The 25356-nt window shown below is 36.3% G+C and overlaps 1 protein-coding gene across 3 annotated transcripts in view; it reads left to right on the plus strand.

Annotated features, from left to right (window-relative positions):
• PIK3C3 (phosphatidylinositol 3-kinase catalytic subunit type 3) overlaps nt 1-23467 on the plus strand; it is a 131385-nt gene extending 107918 nt beyond the window's left edge. The window contains exons 23-25 of one of the 3 annotated variants that reach the window (XM_010358790.2): nt 4229-4319; nt 6878-7003; nt 20005-23467. In XM_010358790.2, coding sequence (XP_010357092.1) covers nt 4229-4319; nt 6878-7003; nt 20005-20019 — 232 coding nt within the window. In that variant the 3' untranslated portion in view covers nt 20020-23467. The remainder of the gene's footprint in view (nt 1-4228; nt 4320-6877; nt 7004-20004) is intronic. The other 2 variants (XM_010358791.2, XR_747474.2) reach the window with 2 other exon arrangements.
• Nucleotides 23468-25356: the final 1889 nt, after the last annotated feature.

Genomic DNA, 25356 nt, shown 5'->3' on the forward strand with positions numbered 1-25356 from the left:
GATGTTCTTTCTACATTTTTTGGTAAAGATTTTCAATAGTGAAATAAGGAATGCATTTAACCCACTGGGCATGGTGACTCACTCCTGTAATCCAAGCACTTAGGGAGGCTGAGGTGGGTGGATCACTTGAGACCAGGAGTTCGAGACCAGCCTGGCCAACATGGTGAAACTGTGTCTCTACTAAAAAAGAAAATACAGAAATCCACCAGGTGTAGTGGTGCACGCCTGTAATCCCAGCTAATAGGGAGGCTGAGGTATGAGAGTCGCTTAAACCCGAGAGACAGAGGTTGCAGTGAGCCAAAATCACACCACTGAACTCCAGCCTGGACGATAGAACAAGACTGTGTCTTGGGGGAAAAAAAAAAAAAAATGCATTTAACTGTATCAAGTAAGGTTCTCATATTGTCTCAGAGATGTTTGCCTAGTCACAATGTATCGGTGACTTTATTGGTCACGTACATCATTGACGACATTGCTTCCCCTCTTTGAAGTAGTACACTTATTAAATAACATTTTCACAGGAACTCTGATTTTTGTGTGATGGAAAATAGAATGTAGAGGAAATTGACCTTTGAAATACTATAAGAACCTCAGTGTAGTTAATGGATTTCTGTTTTCAGTAATGAAGGTTTTTCCTGAAAAATTTAAATTATCTTTGTATGACTAGAGTGTAGCATGATAGTTGACATGAACGTGGGTAAGGGAAAGAGTTCAGTTTCCTTGAACGTTACATGCAACTTGCTTCTTTCTAAAAACCCTAGTTATATCACATTCCATCTTGCAATCTTTGCCAGAATAGATTTTGCACACTTTCCCACCCTGTTATTATTATTTTTTAATCTTAGGTTGTCTAATACTGGTTTGTTGGCCAGGCGGGGTGGCTCATGCCTGTAATCCCAGCACTTTGTGAGGCCGAAGCAGGCAGATCACTTGAGGTCAGGAGTTCGAGACCAGCCTGGCCAACATGGTGAAACCCTGTCTCTACTAAAAATACAAAACTTAGCCTGGCATAGTGGAATGTGCCTGTAGTCCCAGTTACTTGGGAGGCTGAGGCAAAAGACTCGCTTGAACCTGGGAGGCAGAGGTTGCAGTGACCCGAGATCGTGCCACCGTACTCTAGTTTGGGTGACAGAACAAGACTCCATCTCAAAAAAAAAGAGTCAAGTGGCCTTTAAATTTGTGTTTCTGAATAGGACATTAAATGACTGCTCTGTTAAGTAAACACTTGCTATTTTGGTTCACTTGTGTCTTAAATGGAAAATTCAGGTTAATGACAACAGATGTAAAAGATTACTATCAAAGGTAGTTACAAATTATTCACGAAGTATGTGGATGTCTAACCTTTATGTTTATTTCTGTTTCCCTTTCCTATACCAATAGAAGCATGGATGGTTAAATTTAAATCAGGAGATAATCCAGAAAGCATTAGTATTTACCTTTTTTAAAAGGAACATCACATTCGACATCCATAAAGGCAGATTTTTAACATTGATCCTGGCTGCCCATTAGAATCACCTGGGGAGCTTGTAGATGAGGTGGCAAGGGGGAAGGTCTGGGCTCCCTCATATTTAACTGGTCTGAGATTAGGCTCAGGCATTGATACATTTGAAAAGCTACCCAGCTGAATCCAATGGGCAGCCAATCAAAATTGACTTTGTATTCTTCTCCTTATGTTACCTTCTGGTAGATTTCCCCATGCCAAGATGGGAAAAAATCATGTACCTATATAATCAACAAAGCGGAGTATGAATGATGGATAGTTAGTTGAAAGAGCATCTTTATATATATATATATATATATATATATATAATATGTAACAGCTGATTGCATGCTGCTAGCATCGCATTCCTTGCAGCCCTCTCAAGTGGATCATCTGTATTTCCATAGAGAAGGGCTTATCTAACCCGTGGCCCCCAGGCCACATGTGGCCCAGGAAAGCTTCGAATATAGCCCAACACAAATTCATAAACTTTCTTAAAACATTATGAGATTTTTTTTTAAGCTCATCAGCTATCGTTAGTGTTAGTGTATTTCATCTATATAGCCCAAGACAATTCTCTCATTGTGGCCCAGGGAAACCAAAAGATGGGACACCTCTTATGTAGAAGCTTCATTATCATTATAAAGGGTTTCATTCTGGACCTTTATTTTTGGCCCCCCCTTACCATTTTCATCCAATCCTGTGACTTTCCATATGATCCCATTACTGATGACTTTCATATCACTAGCCTTCATATCTCCTCTGAGATATATCTGACATCTCTACTAAAGATCTAGTAGGCACCTCAAACTCTACATGTGTAAAATGAAATTCTTGAGTCCCTGTCTAAAATCCTGTTCCTCTTCCATGTAGCCTTTCCTGTCTTGGTGAATAACACTAGTGTCCCATTAGGCTAAACCCTTTGTGTCTTTCAGTTTCTCTATCCTGTCACCCTGACCTCCATTGAAACCATCAGCAAGGATCATCTATTTCATCTCCAAAATATAGCCTGATAGCCCCCATGTAGTTTCTTGTCCACCTGGAAGTCTGTGATATAGTTTCTCTACTTCGATTATTTTTCCCTTCAAGATGGCCAGTGTGAACTGTTAAAAATGCGTATCAACATGTGTCACTCCACTCCTTAAACTCAGTTGCTTCTCAGTGCATTTCAAATAAAACCATACCGCCCTAAGATGCCTCTTTCTCTCTGACCCATTTTCCTGTTGTTGTTTTTTCTCTTTTAAATCTTTTAATCAAGCAGACATAACATTATCATGTTTATCAGTTTATTATATTAGTTTCCACCCTCCTCCAGAATGTAAACTTCATGAGTGTGGGGACCTTGTTTGTTCAGTTCACCACTGTCTGTATCCCTAGTGCCCCCAACAGTGGATATAGTGAGTACTAAGTAAATTTTTCTTGGTTGAGTGAATAAAATGATTATATGAGTAGGAATGGAATAACATCTGTGGTATTCATTTATCAAGTCCCACAAATAAATTAGTAACTTAAAGCTAGGTTAAAGCTGTTTAGCTATTATCATAACTTTTTTTTCCTAAGAGTTTAAGTGGGTTAGGGCCTGATTTGATTAGACTACATCAAGGTAGAAGTTTTTCATTATAGTTCCTCTTGATTTTTATGAGGGATATAAAATTCAGAAATGAAGATAAAATAGATAACTTGAAACTCATATGGATAGTCATTTTTCTATACAAGTTCCATTATCATTACAGTATATTAAACAGTTTTTAACAGTTTGTATTTTATTATTATTATCATTATAGATAGGTACGTAGCTGGGATAAAGATCCTGCATGATCCAAATTCTGCCCCCATCCCCTAGAGAAGACAATGCAAGGCACTTGGTTGACGTTTTTACTGAAACAGCTAAAAACCTTCATTGCTGAAAACCAACGCTTTCCTTACATCCATCCTGAAGATCAAACCTGAATCTCTTTTTATCAGTGCTAAGGAGGGGCCACCAAGAGCCAAAGTGGAGAGGTCCCAGTGGAGATTTATTTAAACCTTCCCCCACAAGGCCCCACCTCTAGAAATGACATTCAGAATAGTAACATTGTTCTCTTTGGAGGAAGAGGAAGAGTTTGAGGATTGGTGAAGAGAAACTGTTAGTTGCTGTTGGAGGCCAGCATGCTCTGATGATATCATTTATTTAGATATCTTGCCCATTTTTAATGCAGCAGAGTACTAGCAATTTTTTCTTCTAGAATTATTTTTATCCAGGTCAGTCACTGTAGTTCCTGAAATGATGATTGGTATATCTGGAAGATACAAGTGATTCATGGGATGATATTATTTCCCTTTCATTCATTTAGCCATGACACACTGAGGTCATCTTAAAGTAGCAGATTGTTACCTTTATCTAGCAAAAGCAGATAGATCTTAATTGTTACAAAATACGAATTAGACATAAAGTAGATCTTCCTCAGATCCCTTCTAAAAATATATATACTTACTAAAAAATGAAAAGAATGCCATTATTGGATGATTACTCCAAAGGTCTGCCCCATGGTATAGGATTTAGAAATGGTGTTATATGAAGACCCCAAAATAAAATATTTGTCAAGGCTTGCATTTCATTGATAACAACTGATGAATTTCCTGCTGGAATAATAGTAATCACTGTAAAAATCCAAGTACCACTACTTCTAGAAATTTCTTAATATGAGAAAGAAATGCAGAATTCTTAGTTGTTGCTATTTTTTTTTTTCCTTTTCTGCTCTTCTTTAGGTATTCTAATCTGATTTTGAACTTGTTTTCCTTGATGGTTGATGCAAACATTCCAGATATTGCACTTGAACCAGATAAAACTGTGAAAAAGGTAATTTTTAAGTAACATAAATGAAGAGCTCTTCTGTATAATTTTTCCATATTCCAGAATACAACAAATTCTCAAGTCTTTGCAGCCAGTTTTATCCCCTTATTTGTTCATGCCCACAGTTACGTGAATAGGTTCCCATATCTGGAGAGACAGCTTGCTATTCCAGCTCTGCAGTCACAGGGAGGGGGAAGCAGCAGCCCAAAGCTTAAATAACTGAGCAGAGTTTTCAGCTATTGTCCATCATAGGGAGGATTTATTTTAAAACTGAATTTAGCCAAGTTAATTCCCAGCCACAATGAATCTTCACAAGAACACAACGGAATTCATAGTCTCTCTAATATATCATTTGGAATGTCTATTATCTCTTTTTTTATATATACATAGCTAGATGTGCGAATTAACAGAAGATGTGACAATAAGCCAATGAAAAAATAAAACAATCCGTAGAAACACCCTGAGATGACCCATGACCACAGAAAAGGACTTTAAAGCAGCTGTTATAAATATCCATGCACCTAAGGGAAAATAAATGCATAATTACGGAACAGATAGGACTATCAATAGAGACATTAAAACTAGGAAGAAAGAACAAAATGAAAATTATGGAACTGAAAGTGCACTAGCTAAAATGAAATATTAATTGGGTAGGCTTAACAGCAAATTGGATTATGGCATTAGAAGTCAGTGAACTTAAAGATAAATCAATAGAAATTATTTAATTCCACACCTTTAAAGTAATGATGTGTGGAGCAGGAATGATGTCAATCACTGGCAAAATAAACTAAACTAGATCTTCTCATATATCTCCATTCCTATAGAATTTCCCTGTATCCTTGCAAAGGACTACCTGAATAGGTCTGTAGTTTCCAAAGATGGGGAATTTTTTTTTAGTTTATAAAGTTGTGGTTGATTTACAATAGCCTTAAGTATTACAATTAATTAGTGTATGTGTTAAGAATCTTAAGAACCTAGAGGACAGCCTAACATAAGTCAGTAAATCTGATACCAAATAACTATTTATATACAGTTAACCTTTTGGTATAAAAGAATATTTTCATATTTGGTAAATAACATTATATTTTTATGCCAAGTGTATACCTTCTCTTTGTAATTCAGGCACTTATGTAAGTATGTAAACTTTGATAAATTGGGCTAAAACTTATTTTGATTCTCCTACTCTGTAGATTTTTTATGTCCTTAAAAATAGTTCCAAAATTGTCAGATATTCTCTCTGTAAGTAGAAGTTAAGGAAATCAAAAGATCAAACTCAAGGACTATGTTTGTTATTATCTGGGATCCTGGAAATGAGAGAGCTAGTTCACTGAAGATACAGCCTTAGATGTTCCTCTACCAAATTGTTCTTGTCTTCACTTTTTACATTTACCTCTCTCTTACCTCCCCCTATCTTGAGGCTCAAGCACTCTCAGATCACCTGGTATACCTCCAGTACCATGAAGAGACAAGGGCACTGACCTGGGGCTATGGGTTTTTATACTGTCCTTTCTTCTTTGTAGCTTTCTAGTAGTGAAACCTTATACTTGAAACCCTACACGCTTTATCCACTTGGAAACCCCACTTTCTCCTAGCCTGTCTTTGAGAAGCATATGTGGGTTATTTACAAGAGAAAGGAGTAGTGTGTAATGGTTGTATGGTGGCGTGGGATTGTCTGGAAGCATGTGCCAGTTAAGGGTCCCTGAGCTGGCTTCATGAATTCTCTGTGCCTCAATTTCTGCATCTTATTGATGAGATACTATCTACTGTATGTTTGTCATCAGTCAGATGAAATGTTGCATGTATGATACTTGCCATGGCATTTTGCACAAAGTAGTTCTTCAGTAACATTGACTTTTATGTATATATAAAATATACACACATAAATATAGGTACTAGTTTTTCTAATACTTAATGCTACTGAAAATCAACTGTGCTTTAAATAGACTAAAAAAATTTCTTTTATCTTTGGAAATTATAGACCTATTGACACAGTTTTGTGCTGGGATATAGGGAAATTCAATAGGAAAGGAAACCTTAGAAAATCACATTTAGTTTATTTTGTCAGTGATTGACATTGTTCCTGTTCTTATGTAGACACTGAAGGTATGGGAGAATATTAATATAATCTCACCTTGCTTCATCTATTTCACAAGGAATAACAGGGATAAAGTGGATTATTAATAAATATACCACAAGTTAAATCATATATAGTCACTCTAGATTTTAGATTAAAAAAAAAAAGGCACACCACACCTTTAGTTAAAAGAGCAGTTTATCTGTTTTTAAAATGTAGGACCCTAAGAAAAATTTATTCTTTTCTTTTTTCTTTTCTTAAAAACTGTTTATAGCCAACAAGAATGGGGTGATATGCAGAGCATATAACAAAAAACAGCAAACTTGCACACTCCAAAGAATTGCATTCAGCATTCTGATAAGTTACAGGTCATTTATTTGCCATAGGAATAGCTCATGTTACTTTATAATGTCTGTATCGGTTTGATTCTGTCTGTTCAAAATGTGCCCTATTTTTCTTCATTGTAAAGACTAAGAGTGTTATCTTATAGGTTCAGGATAAATTCCGTTTAGACCTGTCGGATGAAGAGGCTGTGCATTACATGCAGAGTCTGATCGATGAGAGTGTCCATGCTCTTTTTGCTGCAGTGGTGGAACAGATTCACAAGTTTGCCCAGGTAAGTTCTCTGAGTGCAGTGCATTTTTCTCACCTTCCATGTACTGCCCCAGAGTCCTTGGAGAACCATACATTTCTCCTGCCAGTTGACATCTTTTCTGTTTTTCTGTCAAGCCTTTTTGACATTTCACCAGCCAGCTGAAATGAATCGTGTTTCACATGTTACTAATTCCAAAACGTCTGCTTTTCTTAGTAATGACTAACTTTTGGAGCACCAGCATAGGTGTTTTTTTCTTTGTAGTCAGTGGTGATTATACGTCCTCTTGAGAATGATTTTGGATCCAGCAGAGGCCTTGGCAATTGAAACTTGGACACTTGTTGGGTTTTGGTGAATGATGAAGTGCTGGGAAAGTTTAGAAGCTAAGAAAAGCAATCCACATCACACACCAGAAAGGTCTATCCATAGACTTACTATTAGCAGTATCCACAGATAAGTGAGGGATTACCCCTTCATGGTAAACTTCAGATTTAAAACCCATTTTAATTATGAATTGCATAATAAGGATGACTATGAAAATGGTTAGCAAATGGAAAAATGAGGCTGCTTTTTTCTTCTGTGCCCTCACCTTCTCTCCTGTGAACTCCTTCCTGGTGTTACACTTTCACTTAGTGATTTGCCTAATCATCCAAGCTCAGAGCTTATCTGCTTTGAATTTTCCTCAGCCATTGACCAGTATCTCACTAAGCCGTGTTTTTTTAACCCATTTTTTTTAAACTTTGTGATACCTAGGTATTTGCAGTTTCCTCACTGCCTAACAACAAAGTCCAATATCTGGCAACTTGAGGCTTTCCAGAATATTGTGTTCTGTTCTGCTTTCCAAGCTGTTGCCTAATACTCTCTTTCTCTAAATATTTTCTTCTGTTTCATCATAGTGACAACTTTGCTGCTGTCATTTCTTCAGCCCAGAAATCACCCTTCTTAATAATGTATTTTCTGTAAACGTCTACATGCCAAAATCCAATCTGTCCTCCAAGAGCTCTTAATGCTGTTTGATTCATCTTTCTCTAAATTTCCATATATTTTCTACCTTTATTATGACTTGCATTTATGTTTTGCTTTCTTTTTTTCCTTTCTGCCACCCCCCACTTTTCCTAAGTTAGCTGATGTTTTGCTTTTTATTATAGGTATTTAGATTCCTAGGGCTGGGCACGGTGGCTCACACCTGTAATACCAGCACTTTGGGAGGCCGAGGAGGGCGGTTCACGAGATCAGGAGATCAAGACCATCCTGGCTAACACGGTGAAACCCCATCTCTACTAAAAACAAAAAATTAGCCAGGTGTGGTGGCGGGCGCCTGTAGTCCAAGCTGCTTGGGAGGCTGAGGCAGGAGAATGGCGTGAACCCAGGAGGCGGAAGTTGCAGTGAGCCGAGATTGTGCCACTGCACCCCAGCCTGGGCAACAGAGCGAGACTTCATCTCAAAAAAAAAAAAAAAAGAAAAGAAATAGATATTTAGATTCCCTTATAACTCCTCAGATAGAGACTTCCTGAAGGCTGGGCTTTGTCTGTCACCTTGTAGTACAATGCCTTATATACTTAAAAAATATTTAATGATCATAAAGGAATTATTGCCTCTAGATGTTAACTTGTACTCTTTTTCTAGCTCAATAAAAAGATGTTTTTCCCTGAACACCAGTCTTGATCATATTTCTATTACAAGGGCCACCTCAGGGTCTGCTTCATGGGTCATTAATTGTAACCAATCATTTGTTGAGAATAAATTGTGATTCAAATAGTATGTGACTTGTCAAAGTCAACCGGCTTAGCTAACGGTGGATCTTACTCTACATATAGCAGAACAGAATATTTTAGAGCTATAGGGGAAAAAAGGCCAGAGAGATATCATGACTACTTGACAAGGGAGAAAACCAAGACTTAAACCCAAATCTTTTGACTCCCATATTTAGTATTTTTTAAACCAGATCTTTTCAATGTCTTGCTCATCACTATACTATGTTAGTGTCAATGAAACTTTTCCTGGCCACGGCCCATCTCTCTGTGTATACACCTTATTTTTTTTCTTTTTTTAAGCTCAACTGGTTACAACATGCTTGCAGAAACTCTTAACTTCTGTGTCTTTGCATTTCTATAGCAGGGGATTTACCCATCGTAGTTGGTCATTTATATTTTATCTTACTCTGTCTCTATCTACAAGTGTAGAAATATCTCTCCTTCATGGGTTTTCCTTATTCCATACTTACAGATTCTGGTTTTTCTCCTTTATTTTCCTGGGGGATTATATAATGGAGCTAAAACTCCAAACTTTAAATTAGTGCTGCTGGCTAACACTCATTTCAGTAATCTATAGCTACACAAGCAACTCCAGACTTAGCAGCTGAAAAAGCAATAATGGTTTGTTATTTCTTACTTAGGATGCTTCAGTCAGGAACTTAGCTAGAGCCCAGCTATGAGGTGTTTTTTTGCTTCCTGTAACGTTAACTGGCTTCACTCCTTCAGCTGTATTCGACTGGTAGTTGGGTTTGCCTTGGAGGTCCACTCACTTCACTCAACGAGTCTGGCCATTAGGTGTTATCTACATGGACTATCTCTCTCCACTTCCTCTCTCATCATTTCAGACTCCAGCCCAAACTGCTGCTCTACAGCGTGACTGATTTCCCCAAGAGGATATGAAGGCAGAAGTGGCAGGCCTCTTAAAATAAGTCCCAAGGGAAGCCCAGATTCACACAGGGAAAAGATACAGTCTGCCTCTTAACGGGAGCAAAGGGTTGCATATGCAGAAAGGAGAGGAATTAAGTGTAGCATCTTTGAAGATTTAACTGCCACTCTGCTAATGTGCTCCAGCTTAAAGTTGAGCCTTCAAGTTCTGTAAAATGAATTAGTGGCATGCTTTATTTTAGTGGTCTAGTTTTGAAATTCTAATGTTAATTTGCATAAGATGCCCATTTTGCTAACTGGATCCAAAAATAGAAGGACTGTTTTTCTTAATTATCTTTATTAAAGATGGAGGACATAAAGAGGTTGATAATAAAGTAGTAGTTTTTAGGGGACCATAGTATTATTTAGGGGAGCTGCTAATAGAAGGACTTTGGTTTACCAAAGGCTCTGGGCCTCAGTTTTCACACCTATAAAATGATTGACATTGAAGTTAAAACATCCATTTTTGATATAAATTTAATATAATGTCAAAGGTTAATTGCTTTACAAAGCTAATGTTGACTACTGCAAGGTTTAGTAAATGAAATCTGCCCCTCCCCTCTCCCCATCTTAGGGATGGTTACATTGTGAAAGATGCTGAGAACTCTGAGTTATTGGCATGTACCTATTCTTCTATTTGTAGAGAAAATGTAATATGAATGGCAAAACGAATTGGTAAAATTGCAGTGGGCATGCTCTTAAATTAGACATTGGAGGGATCATTTTATACACATTACCAGATTATTATAATTCTTGAGAAGAAACATTAAGTCTGTTTCCTAGGTTCCTGTTTTCTAGTTCTTCATTAAAATAATAGATACGATATAGAAATCCTGTAATGAACATCACGTTAGCCTTGGTTGTTACAGGCTCTTTTGGACTAGGATAGATTGTTGATAACCTTGATAATCAAGGTTATTGCCACATGAAAATAAGAGTTAAGAACAAATATTTGAATTATTCCAACAGTCTAAGGATTACCATCTTCTTAGATTTGTAAAAGTGGAGGTTTATTGCAGCATGAATATCTATGTAGATGAACTTTTTAGAGATCATTTCTTAGCTCTCCACTTCATAATGATTGACATAGTGTTTGGGACAATAACAGCTTCCCCGTTGATTGGAATGTATTTCATCCAATGCTTCCCCATTTTTAATTAAATACCCATCACTGTGATAATACAAGTATGTTTTAGTGTTATCCCTCTTTTATAGATGAGAAAACTGAACTACATAAAAAGTTGTTTTCAGCCGGGCTCAGTGGCTCATGCCTGTAATCCCAGCACTTTGCAAGGCCGAGGCAGGCGAATCACATGAGGTCAGGAGTTTGACAGCAGCCTGACCAACATGGTGAAACCCTGTCTCTACTAAAAATACAAAAATTAGCCAGACGTGGTGGTGGGCACCTGTAATCCCAGCTAGTCAGAAGGCTGAGGCAAGAGAATCACTTGAATCCGGGAGGGAGAGGTTGCAGTGAGCCAAGATCACTCCACTGCCCTCCAGCCTAAACAACAGAGTGAGATTCCGTCTCAAAAACATAAATAAATAAATAAAAATTAAAAGAAATTTTAAAAAAAGTTGTTAGTTGTTCTGACTTATCAGATTCAGTTCTTTTTTACCAGAACTTGAAAATGTTCATGGTATTTCTTAGATTTCCTTAAATATATAATGTGTGCTCCAAAATAAGAGTTACCTATGGATGTTTAATTTTACTGGAACTTGTTTAGGCACTGAAGCATACATGGGATACTAAATAAGGTCTTAGCTTCATACAAATCTTTTCAAATAACAATTATAAAAGCATAGTTGTTTCTTAATCTCTGGAGTTTATTTTCTCTTTGAAACTCACATGTCTACATATATTGTCTAAGTATTGATACTAATAAATCATATAGGCATTCAAATTGAGATGACCAGCATCTATTTTTTTGTCACTCGTAGCCACCTATTATAATGATGCAATGTTGTTAATCGATTTATGGTAATTTTAGTACATTCCCATTAATCATTATGGATAGTAGAACCAACTTTTTAAAAAATGGGAGTAGATTGATACATACTTACAAGAATTACAGGTATTTCAGCATAAAAGAAACAACATTCAAAAAGAAGACTGAAGAATTACTAGACACAACTGTTATATCTAAACGCTACAAAAGCTTGTTTTCTTTCATCATGCAATTCCTTAGGAAAGGTGGAGATTAAACACTGCAATATTTGTTGCCTAGCAACACCCACACATTAGTGATAAAATTTTTCCACTGGAAAATCACTTTTATTTTGGTCATTGTCTTTGAAATTGCATCATTGTAACCCATCTCTGTGCCAAAATGATCTTTTTTGGCATCTTGCTCTGTTGCCCTACCCCCGTTGGAGTGCCGTGGTGCAGTCATGGTTCACTGCAGCCTTGACCTCCTGGACTTGAGTGATCCTCCTGCGTCGGCCTCCCCAGTAGCTAGGAGCACAGGCATGCTCCACCATACCCAGCTAATTTTTAATGTATTTTTTGTGGAGATGAGGTTCCACTATGTTGCCCAAGCTGGTCTCGAACTCCTGGCCTCAAGCAATCCAATCCTCCTGTCTTGGCCTTTTGAGTGCTGGGATTACAGATGCGAGCGAGCACATCTGGCCTTGATCTTTACAGTGCTTTCGAGTCTTGTTATACATGGGAAAGATAGAGGTCATATAGTTTGGGTCATGTACAGTTGCACCAGTAGGCCTTTCAGTGGTTATCTCTGACACTGCAGTCCATTTCCTGTTTCTGCTTTTCCCTGTCATCCTTCCTTTTCATTTATTGATAGTAAAAATCTTGAGGAAGGGGTGTGGTTTCCAGTAATGTTAATACATACTATATCTAATTAATTACATCTTGGCAGATTAACTAGAGACAGAGGTTTTTGTTTTTGTTTTTCAGAATGACGAGAAAAAAAATAATAATAACGAATAGATTGGGTTCAGAAGGTTCAAAAGTTCCTGCTCAAGATACTAGGAACATAGCACTGCTGTCCATTTAAAGGGAATCCTTACTTAGCACCTGTGGTGTTCAAGGAGGAAAAGCACAGATCTAGGCAGAGAGACACCTGATTCTATAGTCACTTATTCTTAAGTTAGACACTAGTTGCCTTTAGCTCAAGGGAATTCAACTATATATATTTGGGGGGATTTCAAAACAAAACAAAACAAAAAATAAAATGGAAGGAGGAAAATGGTTTGGTTATTCTGCTTGAATTTCCCCTAAATAATACATGTCCTCTAAGGAATGTGACAGTGGCTGTCGCAAAAGTGTTTTAGATATCAAGTGCCTCTCATGCATAGCATAGCATCTTACTATGCTGAATGTGATCCCAAAATTGAAAATTCTGAGTGCTTGATATCTATATCATAGTTTCTAAGTGCAAACCATTTGCTGCTTAACCAACGAAATAGGGTTTTCTTGTGTCATTGATGAGGGAAAAGCTTCCAATTTTGGACTTTTAAGAGATACAGGTCACTAATGTGCTGCCTCCTGGAGGGCTTTTCTTGAGTAATTTTTTTTTTTTTTAATTTGTATTCCTGTTTTTCCTTTCTGTGTTGACTTTAGCACCTAAACCCAGTGTAGAGTGATTTCACTTTATCTGCTGTCCTCTTTCATCTTTAATAAGGCAACTTTCTAGGTCAGTGAGTGACTCTCTTGGTTTTCAGAATTGGGAACTAAGACCATTCAAGATCATTTCTCCTTGTATTTCTCTAGGTAAAGTACAAGCATTTTCTGTGTTCAGAGTATGTATAAAAACATTTACCTTAGGTTTATGTGTATATTCACAGCACCTGTGACAGTTAAGAAACTGGTGTTAACTCTTCCGTTTTTTAGTTACTTGAAGGTCGCTGTTTCGTAGGTCAGTGGAATTTTGTTTTTGTTTTCATTTTTAAGCCTTTGAATAGTAAATGGAACAATAGTAAATGTTTAGATATACTTACAACTCTAGTCTGTTAGTCTTAAATATACCATAATGTATTTTCATTTGATGAACTTTGTTTGAAATTTGATCTTACATGATACATTAGCAAAGCTAGTTCTGTTTTAGGATCATACATAGCTAATACTCTTCTTGGAAAAGGAGAACTATCACACACAGGAATTTTTGTTTATGTTTTTTTCTTTAATTTATTTAAAGTCCTGACTCTCAGACTTGTAGTATAATTTTGGGTCTTCATTTCAGGTGAACAGATAAGTAGAAAATAAACTATACCTTAATTATTTAATGAGAATATACTGTCCTTTAACAAACATATAGTTGCCTTTAATAATAAAAATATTGATAAAACCCTAATTCATGAATTTATTCCTGCTGTAAGTATTAAGTGGCATTTAGTATTTAGCTGTGACATCGATACATAAGTGTGTAGATACAAAATAGGACTAAACTGCTGCAGGTTTAAAGCATTACTAGCACTCGTATGTTATAAATATAAGTACAGATCTTTTTATATGTGTGTTTTGTTTTTATAGCGTTACTTTATTCATACTAACTTTCCATTTTTTTTTTTCTTTTGGTGACCCACTTTTGCCTCATATTCTCTCTTTGTACTTTTTGAGCTTCCCTTTTTATGTAAATTGACCACTAACACTGAATTCCTTTTTGCAAATTGAAGCTCTTTCCCCTTTCATGTTCCCTTTTACGTGCCAGATTAGAGAACATGAATGCTCTCTAGTTTTAAACTGTGTTTTACTTAAGTACCTACCCATACTTCCCATGAGGGCGAAAGCCATGTAGCCTTGAGTACTCAAATAACCATGTGCCAAGGTAAAAAGTTCATGTCACACAGTATATGTAATTCATATAGTCTCCCTTTATATTTAGTTCTTCTTATTTTACTGCTTTAAACAAGTGTGACTCATTTTATAATAACTAAAATTTGTTTGAAACACCAGGTTTTATCCTAGTTTATAGATGCAAAATTATATCCTAAAAAGAAAAGAAAAATCATCATTTCTGAGTTTCCATTTATAGGGACCTCATTTTATAATTAGGAATGAAGAATAGCAGTGTTACGTATTTCAGTGAACAAAACAAAAAGTATTGATTTTGGGGTCAAATAGAAATTCTTTTAATCTAAAACAGATTATTTTTAATTTAGTAATTAATTTTCTAAAGAATGAGATGATTCCCTTACCAGTGGCTTAAATAAATAATGTAACACCAATATATCACACACAGCTTCTTTTTATTTTGTGTCCCAGATCTAATTTATTTGAATTTTTCTTGGCAGAAATAACAACAGGAAAATAAATCATTAATAGCAAAGTATAGAACATTTAAATGTGCCAGGAATTATGTAAAGTTCTTTCTCTGCATCAACTTTTAATTCTCACACCTGTGAAGTAAGTGTACCACAAGGTATGTTTTACAGATGAGAAAACTAAGGTTAATAGATGACAAAACCCAGATTCAAACTCAAAATATTTTGAGTCCCAGATCTAGTCCTATATTTATAAGTAATTATATATAAATACATAACATGCATTTATATATATATGTATTTTTATATAAATGTTTATATATAAAATATTTAGTAACTAGTGTCTATTTCCAGTCACCAGCTGCATTAGCCCTTACCAAGAAAGTCAGCCTGTCCTTTGAAGCCAGACTTTGACTTCTCTGTCCTCTGTGGCATCTTATTCCATCAGAAGTCTGTTTCATCTGCATTGAAAATCTGTTCTCTAGTGTAGTCACCTTCATCAGTGATCTTAGCTAGATTGTAGATAACCTATGTGCAGTTTCTCCATCAGCACTGGCTGCTTTATCTTGCATATATATATATATATATATATATATAGACACACACACACACACACACACATACATATATCAAAGCCTTAATTTATAGACATGAGTAGCTTTTGTTATGAGTAGTGAGTTTTTAAATTTTTAATCTTTTAACTTTTCTTAGTCTTTCACCTACCCGTCAAAGAAAGAAAAAGTCAGCTGTGCAAACAGACAAGTAAGTGTGATATATAAAGGAGTCGCCAGGAGCTGTTCATCCAAGATAAATAGGATAAATGTGGGATAGCATTTATTTTGCACGTTGCCCAAAACTAGTCTTGAATTTCATTGACCCACCTGTGCTCTCCTGTTTCACTGCAGTCAGCGTTGCTGCATGACTACCCATTAAAACCCATGATATTTAAAAAACAAAGAATACAGGCACTTGCTATATGACAAATGTTTGCAAGTTGTAAGATTAATTATTGTACTAGCAGGAGTCAGCAGAATGCCCCATAATTTTCAGCCCAGTGCCTTCAGTTTATTTCTCATTCATACAAATTTAATTTTCTTATCTTCTCCAAAGAAGATTTTTAAACACTTGAATGTCATCCTTGATAGCGTGAATCCTTGATTCACCTTGATGTTTGCTTCATTAACTGCTTTTAGTAGGGTTAGTTTTATACTGTTGTTTTCTTTCCCTCTGTGTTCTGTCAAACCCTTTTATAAAAATTCTTCAAATGTACAGTAGTTGAATATTTTGGGACTGTCTCTGCTATATGTTTTTTATTTTCATTTTTTTCCCTAAAGACACAGACATTTCAAAGTATTTGGGGAAAAAAAGGCATACCTTAAAGATTTTTTGAGCTCAAGTCCAGACCACTGCAATGAATGACTTCTTTGTTTTCCCAGTGCCTATAAAAGTTATGTTTACATGATACTATGCAGTAGCATTATGTCTGTAAAAACTATGTGCCTATCTTAAAAATATTGCTAAAAAATGCTTAACAGTCATCTGAGCTTTCAGTGAGTTGTAATCTTTTTGCTGGTAGAGGGTCTTGCCTTGATGTTGCTAGCTGTTGACTGATCAGGGTGGTGGTTGCTAAAGGTTGAGTAGTTGTAAATCTGTGAAGTTTGCCACATCACTTGATTCTTCCTTTCACAAAAGATCTCTCTGTAGCATGTGATGCTGTTTGAAAGCATTTTGCCCGGAGTAGAACTTTTTTCAGAATTGGAGTCAACCCTTTCAAAACTTGCTCTTGCTTTATCAACTAAATTTATGGAATATTCTAAATCCTTTGCTGTCATTTTAACAATGTTCAAAGCATCTTCACCACGAACTGTTTCCATCTCAAGAAACCACTTTGCTTATCCAGAAGAAGCAACTCCTCATCTGCTCAAGTTTTATCATGAGACTGCAGCAATTCAGTCACATATTCAGGCTCCACTTCTGATTCTTGTTCTCTTGTAGTTTCCACCACATCTGCAATTACTTCCTCTACTGAACTCTTGAACCCCTCAAAGTCATCCATGAAGACTGGAATCAACTTCTTCCAAACTCCTATTGATGTTGATATTTTCACCTGCTCCTATGAATCTCAAATGTTGTCAGTGGCATCTAGAATGGTGAATCCTTTCCAGTAGGTTTTCAATTTGTTTTGCTGAGATCCATCAGAGGAATTACTATCTCTGGCAACTATAGCCTTACAAAATGTATTTCTTAAATAATAGGACTTGCAAGTAGAGTGACTCCATGATCCATGGACTGTAGAATGGATGTTGAATTAGCAGGCATTAAAGCAACATTAATCTTTTTGTATATTCCATCAGAGCTCTTGGATGACTGGGTACATTGTCAATGAACAATATTTTGAAAGGAATCTTTTTTTTCTGAGCAGTAGGCTTCAACAGTGGGCTTAAAATTTTCAGGAAACCGTATTATGAACAAATATGATGTCATCAAGCTTCTGTTTCATTTGTAGATCACAGGCAGAGTAGATTTAGCATAATTCTTAGGGGCCCTAGGATTTTCAGAGTGGTAAATGAACATTGACATCAACTAAGTCACCAGCTGCATTAGCCCATACCGAGAAAGTCAACCTGTCCTTTGAAGCTTTGAAGCCAGACACTGACTTCCTTTAGCGTGAAAGTCCTATGTGGCATCTTATTCATTAGAAGGCTGTTTCGTCTGTATTGAAAGCCTGTTAGTCACCTTCATCAATGATCTTAGCTAAATGGTAGATAACTTGTGTGCAGTTTCTTTATCAGCACTGGCTGCTTTACCTTGCACTTCTATGTTATGGAGATAGCTTCTTTCTTTAAACCTCATCAACCAACCTCTGCTAGCTTCAGACTTCTCTTCTGCAGGTTCCTCATCTTTCTCAGCCTTTATAGAATTGAAGACAGTTAAGGCCTTGCTCTGCATTAGGCTTTGGCTTATGGGGATGTTGTAGCTGGTTTGGGCTTCTAACCAGACCACAAAATCTTTCTCCATATCCACAATAAAGCTGTTTTGCTCTCTTATTCGTATATTCACTGGAGTAGCGTTTTAATTTCCTTTTAAGAACATTGCTTTGCATTTAAAACTTGGCTTTTTGATGCAAGAGTCTTAACTTTTGGCCTATCCGAGCTTTTGATAATCTTTTCTCACTTGGCTTACTCATTTCTAGCTTTTAATATAAAGCCAGAGATAATGCAACTCTTCCCTTTCCCTTGATCACCTAGAGGCCATTTTAGGGTTCTTAATTGGTATAATTTCCATACTGTTGTGTCTTAGGGATTAGGGAGGCTTAAAGAGAGGAAGAGAGATGGGGGAATGGTCAATTGGTGGAGTAGTCAGAACACATGTAATATTTATCAGTGAAGTTCGCCGTCTTATGCAGACACTGTTCGTGGTGCTCCAAAACATTTACAAGAGTGATAATGAAGATTGCTGATCACAGAGCACCATAGCAGGTGGAATAGGAACAAAAAATTTTGAAATATTATGAGAATTACCAAACTATGACACAGAGACACAAAGTGAACACAAGCTGTTGGAAAAAATGGCTCTGATAGACTTGTCCAAGCAGAGTTGCCACAGGCTTTCAATTTGTTAAAAAAAAAAAAAAGGATCTGTGAAGTGCGGTAAAGCTAAGCACAATAAAACAAAGTATGCTGGTGTATTAGAAACCTTTGGTTCTATAGTAACATTTTTGTCATACATAGACGCATACACGTGTACATATGCGGTTTTTCATTGCTTCCAAATTACTTCCAAGTTATTTAGACTCCCTCGTATGTCAGTGTAGACCCTTTGCAGTTTGGCTTTTACCTGCACTTTCAACCCTTATCATCTTCAAAAACCTTCAAAAATAACCTTCTTTGTAGCTCTGATGATTCACCCCCGCTACCTCCAGGCAATACACCTCTTCTCTTTGCATAGAATGAGTTCCCTCCTATTTGCCCAGCTTTTGAGTGTGTGTAAGTGTGTGTGTGTGTGTGTGTGTGTGTGTGTGTGTGTATGATTCTGTGTATATTAATTTGGTCCTCGGGCGTTTTGTCTTAATTTGAGATCTCCCACAGTATCTGAGACACTTCCTGGCACATAGTAGGCACCAAATAAATGTGGTTTTATATGAGTGCCAAGTACCATTTCTTTAGGAAGCTGATTTTCTCTGACAATTGCTTTTAGTAAAAATATTTAAATTGCTTCTTAAATGCTAAATTACATTGTTTTTATTCACACGAAAAATAAATCTTGCCGTATTTTTTCTAGAGTGCCACTTTAAAATGTATCAGATTAAAAACCATCAGCATCTCAGCGTTTTTCACATTTGTACATGTATACATGCATGTGCAGACACACACAGACACACTTATCAGCAAGGTTGTTTGCCTTCACTTTTTCTCTGAGTAATAATGAAGTGAAGGTCTTAGAAACAGAATTTTATTACATGTAAACAGCATTCATAATTCCTCCAAGAGAATGCCAGTATATTAGTATCAAACAAAAAGGGCAGGAGTTATGGATGACTCAGTGTATATTCAGCCAAACAAAGAAATCTTCATTGATTTTATTCCTACTGGAGATATCTCAGTATTGAACACCATTAATAGTGTTGGCCTCAAAACAGCTCTTCACTAGGCCTCTCTTCTTCTTTCAGGACTACTTCCTTTGATTTGATTTCCAGACCATTTCTGGAATGAAGTAGTTGCACTCTGTGGAATAAGCTACAGGTTTTCACAGCCTCTCTCAAAATGTGGCACCAAGAACCGAGCACACTATTCACAATATTACTCATCTAAATCACTTTAGAATTCAGTGGAATTTTTGCCTTCCTAGTGCTGGGTGAGATGACTTTTGCTTGTCTCATGTTAATTGCATTCATCTTGAGCTTACAGTCAGCAAACACCCTCTACCTGAATTATTTTCTCATATAAACTGCTTTTTAAGTGAAGCCTCAGGAATCCTATACGGTATAGTTAATTGCATTCCTCTTGGTAGCATTTAACAAACTAATTTACACACTTTTTATTTTATTAGTAGGCTTTTTTAAAACTAGACTATTGTTTATCTTTGTAAATTATTTTCTGTTTGTTTATTTCTTTTTAATTTTTGTAGTACTGGAGAAAATGAAACTGGGATTGACGCATCAAGATGCTTGGCTCAATAAGAAAACCACGTTAGGAGCAACCTATGTATATCGGAGACTTCAGAGTAACCAGCAAGGAAGAGAAAACTTAATCATCAAGTTATCATATTTTCCAGATATTACATGGTACCTGAATTCTACTTCCTTGGATGTCATTGCTTAGATATAGTCCTGAAGGGTTTGTTTTGAAGTATTGTCTATATTTTTTCAAATGTATACATTGTTAATAAATTAAGAAATGAGAAACATTCTTATTTATTTACATGTTATGAGAGTTCTGGAGGAAGTAATATGTTGAAATAGCAAAACAGTTTAGTTTTTGAGTTTAAAATGTTATTTTTTTCTCTTATATCTTCATATCAGGACAGCAGTAACCTGAATTTAGATTGTCACAGTTTACAGGTTTTTGTTTGTTCCTTCCTTCCTCTCTCTTCTCCCACTCACTTTTGTTTGTTGTTTTTTCCTAATTTACATGTCTAAAGTTCTACTTAAAAGTTTTCTTCAAGTTTTACATGTTATGGCTCATTCTTTTGCAGTTCAAGAATTGCTTCTATTTTTAAAAGATACTCATTTTCTCTTATACATAATTGATTTTTTGTGAACTACAGTTCATAGTTCTTTTAGCTTGTAAGTATATATAGTAGAATATGAAAATGTGGCTATTTAGATAACTAGCCAAAAGGTCGTCTGACCACCAATTTTAGTATTGAGCATAAGATATTTTTATAGATTCATGTAAGGCAATGTAAATTGTCTTTCTACAATAAAATTTTTTGATGCAAATTTAGATTTAAGAAACTTGTTGATGGTATAAAGGAATTGAGGAACAAAAGGCTTTTTGAAATAGCTCACCTAGACCTGTTAATGTAATATATTCTTTCTGAGTTAAGCAAAATAATTTTTTGTTTTTTAAGACTAGATCTAATCCCTCTAGCTTTTTTGCTGGAACTTTGGGGGAAAAGAACAAATACAAATATACAAATGATATGAACAATACAGTAATAATCTTTTGCAACTTAATATGTTATATAGTCATATGACTTGGTCTTGGAAGACAAAGAATTGTTTTGGTGCTGAATAAATATTAAAAATCAAGTGACAGAGAAAATGAAGGTAAAATTGTGGCACAGTTTCAGAGAATGCCGTTAATGATAATGTGTATTTGTCTCAAATTCTTAGCCCTGAACTTGCCTCTTTAGAGTGGTGTTACCAGCGAGAGGGCAAGCATGTAATTAAGAGACACTCTAGAGGCATATGGAATGTGATTTGTATAAAACATACCTGCTGATTAGAAAAATGGTAAGAATGAAAATACCTTTATACATCATCTTAAGAGAGCGTATATCTAAACTAAATGGGCAGGCTTCATCCTCTACCTTTGTTTTTCTTTTCTTCACATGTTTATGTCTTTTGTTGTTGTTGTTCAGACATTTTTAGCCCTCTGCATGCTCATTCTTGTAGTTCTGTTTCTATTGGCACTTCCTCCAAAATTTTTCTCTGAATTACCTTTGTTGAAAGTGACCTTTCTTCCTTGTGAACTCCTACACTTGCATCTCCTATTTCAGGGTTTGGCATACTTTTTCTTTAATGGGCTAAGAAAGTAAATATGTTCAGCCTTGGAGGGCATATGGTCTCAATAGCATCAACTTAACTCTGCTAACTTGAAGGCAAAAGTGTATCATCTTACTCATCCATAAACTCCACAGCACTCTGCATAGATAGGAGCATGTTTATAAGGAACTCAGTAAATAATTCTGACAGAGACATGAAATTATCTAAGAGCAGACACTGTAAGTAAGGAAGGTTGATCATGAGTAACTTTGTATTCAGTGCCACCTTAGCAAGAATTGTAAAGAGGATAAACCTTTCTAGGAAGGGAGACGCGTGCTGGTTGAGGAAGGAGCATCTCTCAGGAGTGTAAACAGTAGCTGTGGATTTGCTGAGAGATTTTGGCTGTGAGTGACAAGCCTATATCAAAAAGAAAAGTGACTTATCAATCTCAGTTTTTATTGCTCAAAGCAATTCTTCACTCCTATTTTTTCCAAATTCCATTGTTTTTACTCTTTAGAGCTCTATCCTGAGTGTAGTCTGCATGTTTCTTTATTGTCATTGCCACGTGACTTCTTTGGTGACAAGTTCAGTAATATTTCAAGCATGATGTTTGTTTTGAGTTTGAGAAATGTATTTGTGAGGACACATCACTTTAATTAAAAAGTGTGAATACTATGGTCATTAAGTTATTCAGAATGAGATTTCTGAGTGGGGGAGAGAGAATGTAGATGGCAGTTATTGAGAGTGGGCTATAGGAAAAAAAGAAGAAAAGTATGGTTAACATTCCCAAATAAAGGGTGATACAGCCTCGCTTTTTGCTGGGGTTAGCAAAAATCATTCTCCATATGCTAGTTTTAGATGTTCCCCAGTTCATTTGTATTACTGAGTTTTCAACTGGGTATATATATTGTTATAATAGCAGTCAACATGATGTAGGGACTCGGTATTACATGTCAGGACTATATTAATTGCTTCATATGCCTTATCTCATTATTCTATGAGATAGAATTCTCTCCTCATTTTTTAGTTGAAGTAACTGAAGTTTAAAGCAATTGAATCATCTGCCCCAGAATAAGCTGCTGGTGAGAGCACAGGTGGGATTTAAGTCGAGTTAGGCCCCAGTGATCACAGTCTTGACTGTTAAATTCTTCCAGCCTTCATTTTTCACTGAGATAATGGTAATGATAGTACTGACCTCTAATGTGTGCATTTGTGGGTGTGTGGTCCATTCAGCTTTAATCCCCAGAAGACATGACTTATTCCTTTTCTTATTTTTGGTCATGTTTTATTTTTCCATTGCTTTTAACAGGATTACCAAAGGCACACTCAGTAGTCAGTAAACACATTTGTAAGAAAGGTGTTGTGTCATCATGCCACATATTCATACTTGCCTTGGGTTGGAAAATATATCATTCAGTAAAAACATACAGGTAAAATAAATCTTGCCAATGCAATTGTTAACCTACAATCCTAATATACCTTAAGTTTATCCTTGCACATAAATATAGCATTACGATTTAAAACAATAAACCAAATTGAGATTCTTAGGACCATGTTGTAAGTAATTACTAATGTTTGCTTCATTTTAGATAGATCACACAACTTCAAATAAAAACTGATATAGATTGAACACCCTGAGAATAAACGTTAGTGCCAAATGGAAAATAATTTTTTACAAGTAAATTTGAGGAACAATGTGGACTTTCTATAATTATATACAGAAAATATACTGATTTACCAAATGAATAATTCTGATGTATTAATATTTCACTTATAAGAATGCATACCACCTGATCCAGGATGGGAGCAAGGAACAGAAAAAGAACAATAGGTAAAAATGAAAGAAATCTGAATATAGTATAGAGTAGCTAAAAACAAACCCCCAAAAAAGGAAAAACCAGAATAAGTCTTAGAAGATAGTGAGCATCCCACTTGGGTGACCACTTACAGAAGCTGAGGTGGGACCCCTGCATCTGATAAGAGGTTGCACTAGACCACAGGAACCACATTCCACTATAAGAACTAGGGTGGGATTGGACATGTCAAAACCTCCTGGGATCTCTGTTAAATGTGCACATTCCCAATCCCCCACTCCTGAGCAGCTAAATCAATCTGCAGGTGGGCCTTGTGAGTTTTCCCAGGGGATTCCGATGCCTGCTAGATTTAAACAGTAGATTAGATGTTAAGTTTTCCTGTAGTTCAGAGATTCCATAGGCCAGTGTCAGGGAACAGGGGTCAGGGCTGGGAAGGCATTAGAACAGAAGATACATACATTTGAGGCTCTGTTACGCTGGTCATCCAACCCAACCAGGTATCTCTTGTTATATGCTAACCTCATTTTCTCTTTATTGTCTGTATTGGCAAAAAATAAATTTTATGTAGTCAAAAAATCTAACGAAAAGCACTTTTCTGTATAATGAGTAGTTTATATTAAGAATGGGTACTATGTAAATACTGGTAAGTGAAAGTTCATTTTGTTCAGTGCTATGGGCTGGTGCGTTGCATTTCAACACTAGCTTTTTACTTTTGTCTACCCTGAGGGTAGATAACCCATATTCCAAAATGCAGTATTATTTTCATTTGCTGTTAGTAACATTTTAAGAAATATGTAGTTTCTAAAACTTCATATGCTTTATATGGAATATGAACAACTTTAATGTGAATAGTCTAGAAAAAACTGGTTTTTTAAGGAAAAATTGCCACGAAATCATGAGCTAAGTCAATGGTTATTTTAAGCCACTTAATTTTGAGACTAGTATTTCATACAGAAAAAGCTAATACTGATATCACATGCTAATTGCATATAAAACACTAGGAATGTCAAAATAGAACATAAGAAAATGAATCTAGTAGACCCACTGCATAGTGTAACTTTGGGATGAATTTAAAAGAATATTTAAGTCACAGTCAATTTTCTGTTGGTCTGATTTTACCAAATAGCCCCCTAAATAAGGAGTCTGATTTATCTAAAATAGAAGTTAACGTAGCATCCCAGTATTGCCATTCTAAAACTCTGGCATGTAAGTTGGAGAAATGGAAATAAGCTCAAACTCGGTAGAGTAACCCATTTCTTCATGAACCATAGCATTTAACTAGAATTTGGCCAGCTCATGCCTGTAATCCCAGCATTTTGGGAGGCCAAGGCAGCCACATCACTTGAGCCCAGGAGTTCAAGACCAGCCTGGACAACATGGTGAAACCCCATCTCTTCAAAAATACATATATTTGTGTGTGTGTGTGTGTGTGTGCGCGCGCACGCGCGCGCACAAAAATTACCTGAGCATGGTGGTGCACGCCTGTGATCACAGCTACCTGGGAGGCAGAGGTTGCAGTGAGCTGGGATTGCACCATTGCACCCCAGCCTGGGTAACAGAGCGAGACAACTCTATCTCAAAAAAAAGAATTTCACTAGAATTTATATCTTCAGTGTTTGCATTAGATCGTCACCAGCACTATCTGCCTTGTGACTGTCAGGACTAATCCTTACATCGTTTATCTTATGTCCTTTACCTCAGTTTATGTCCATCAGCACAAGAAACCCAGACCTCCCTAATCATACCTTATGCCCTGGTCTTACCCACATATGGCTCAGTACAACTGCATCTCCCCAAACTTCAGAACTCCTTGGGCCATCATTGTCAGAGACATTTGAACCAGAGCAACTCCATCTTGAATAGGGGCTGGGTATAATGAAGCTGAGAGCCACTGGGCTGCATTCCCAGGAAGTTAGGCATTCTTAGTCACAGGATGAGATAGGAGATTGGCTCAAG

The sequence above is a fragment of the Rhinopithecus roxellana genome, chromosome 21 (assembly GCF_007565055.1).
Source record: "Rhinopithecus roxellana isolate Shanxi Qingling chromosome 21, ASM756505v1, whole genome shotgun sequence".
Classification (NCBI taxonomy): domain Eukaryota; kingdom Metazoa; phylum Chordata; class Mammalia; order Primates; family Cercopithecidae; genus Rhinopithecus; species Rhinopithecus roxellana.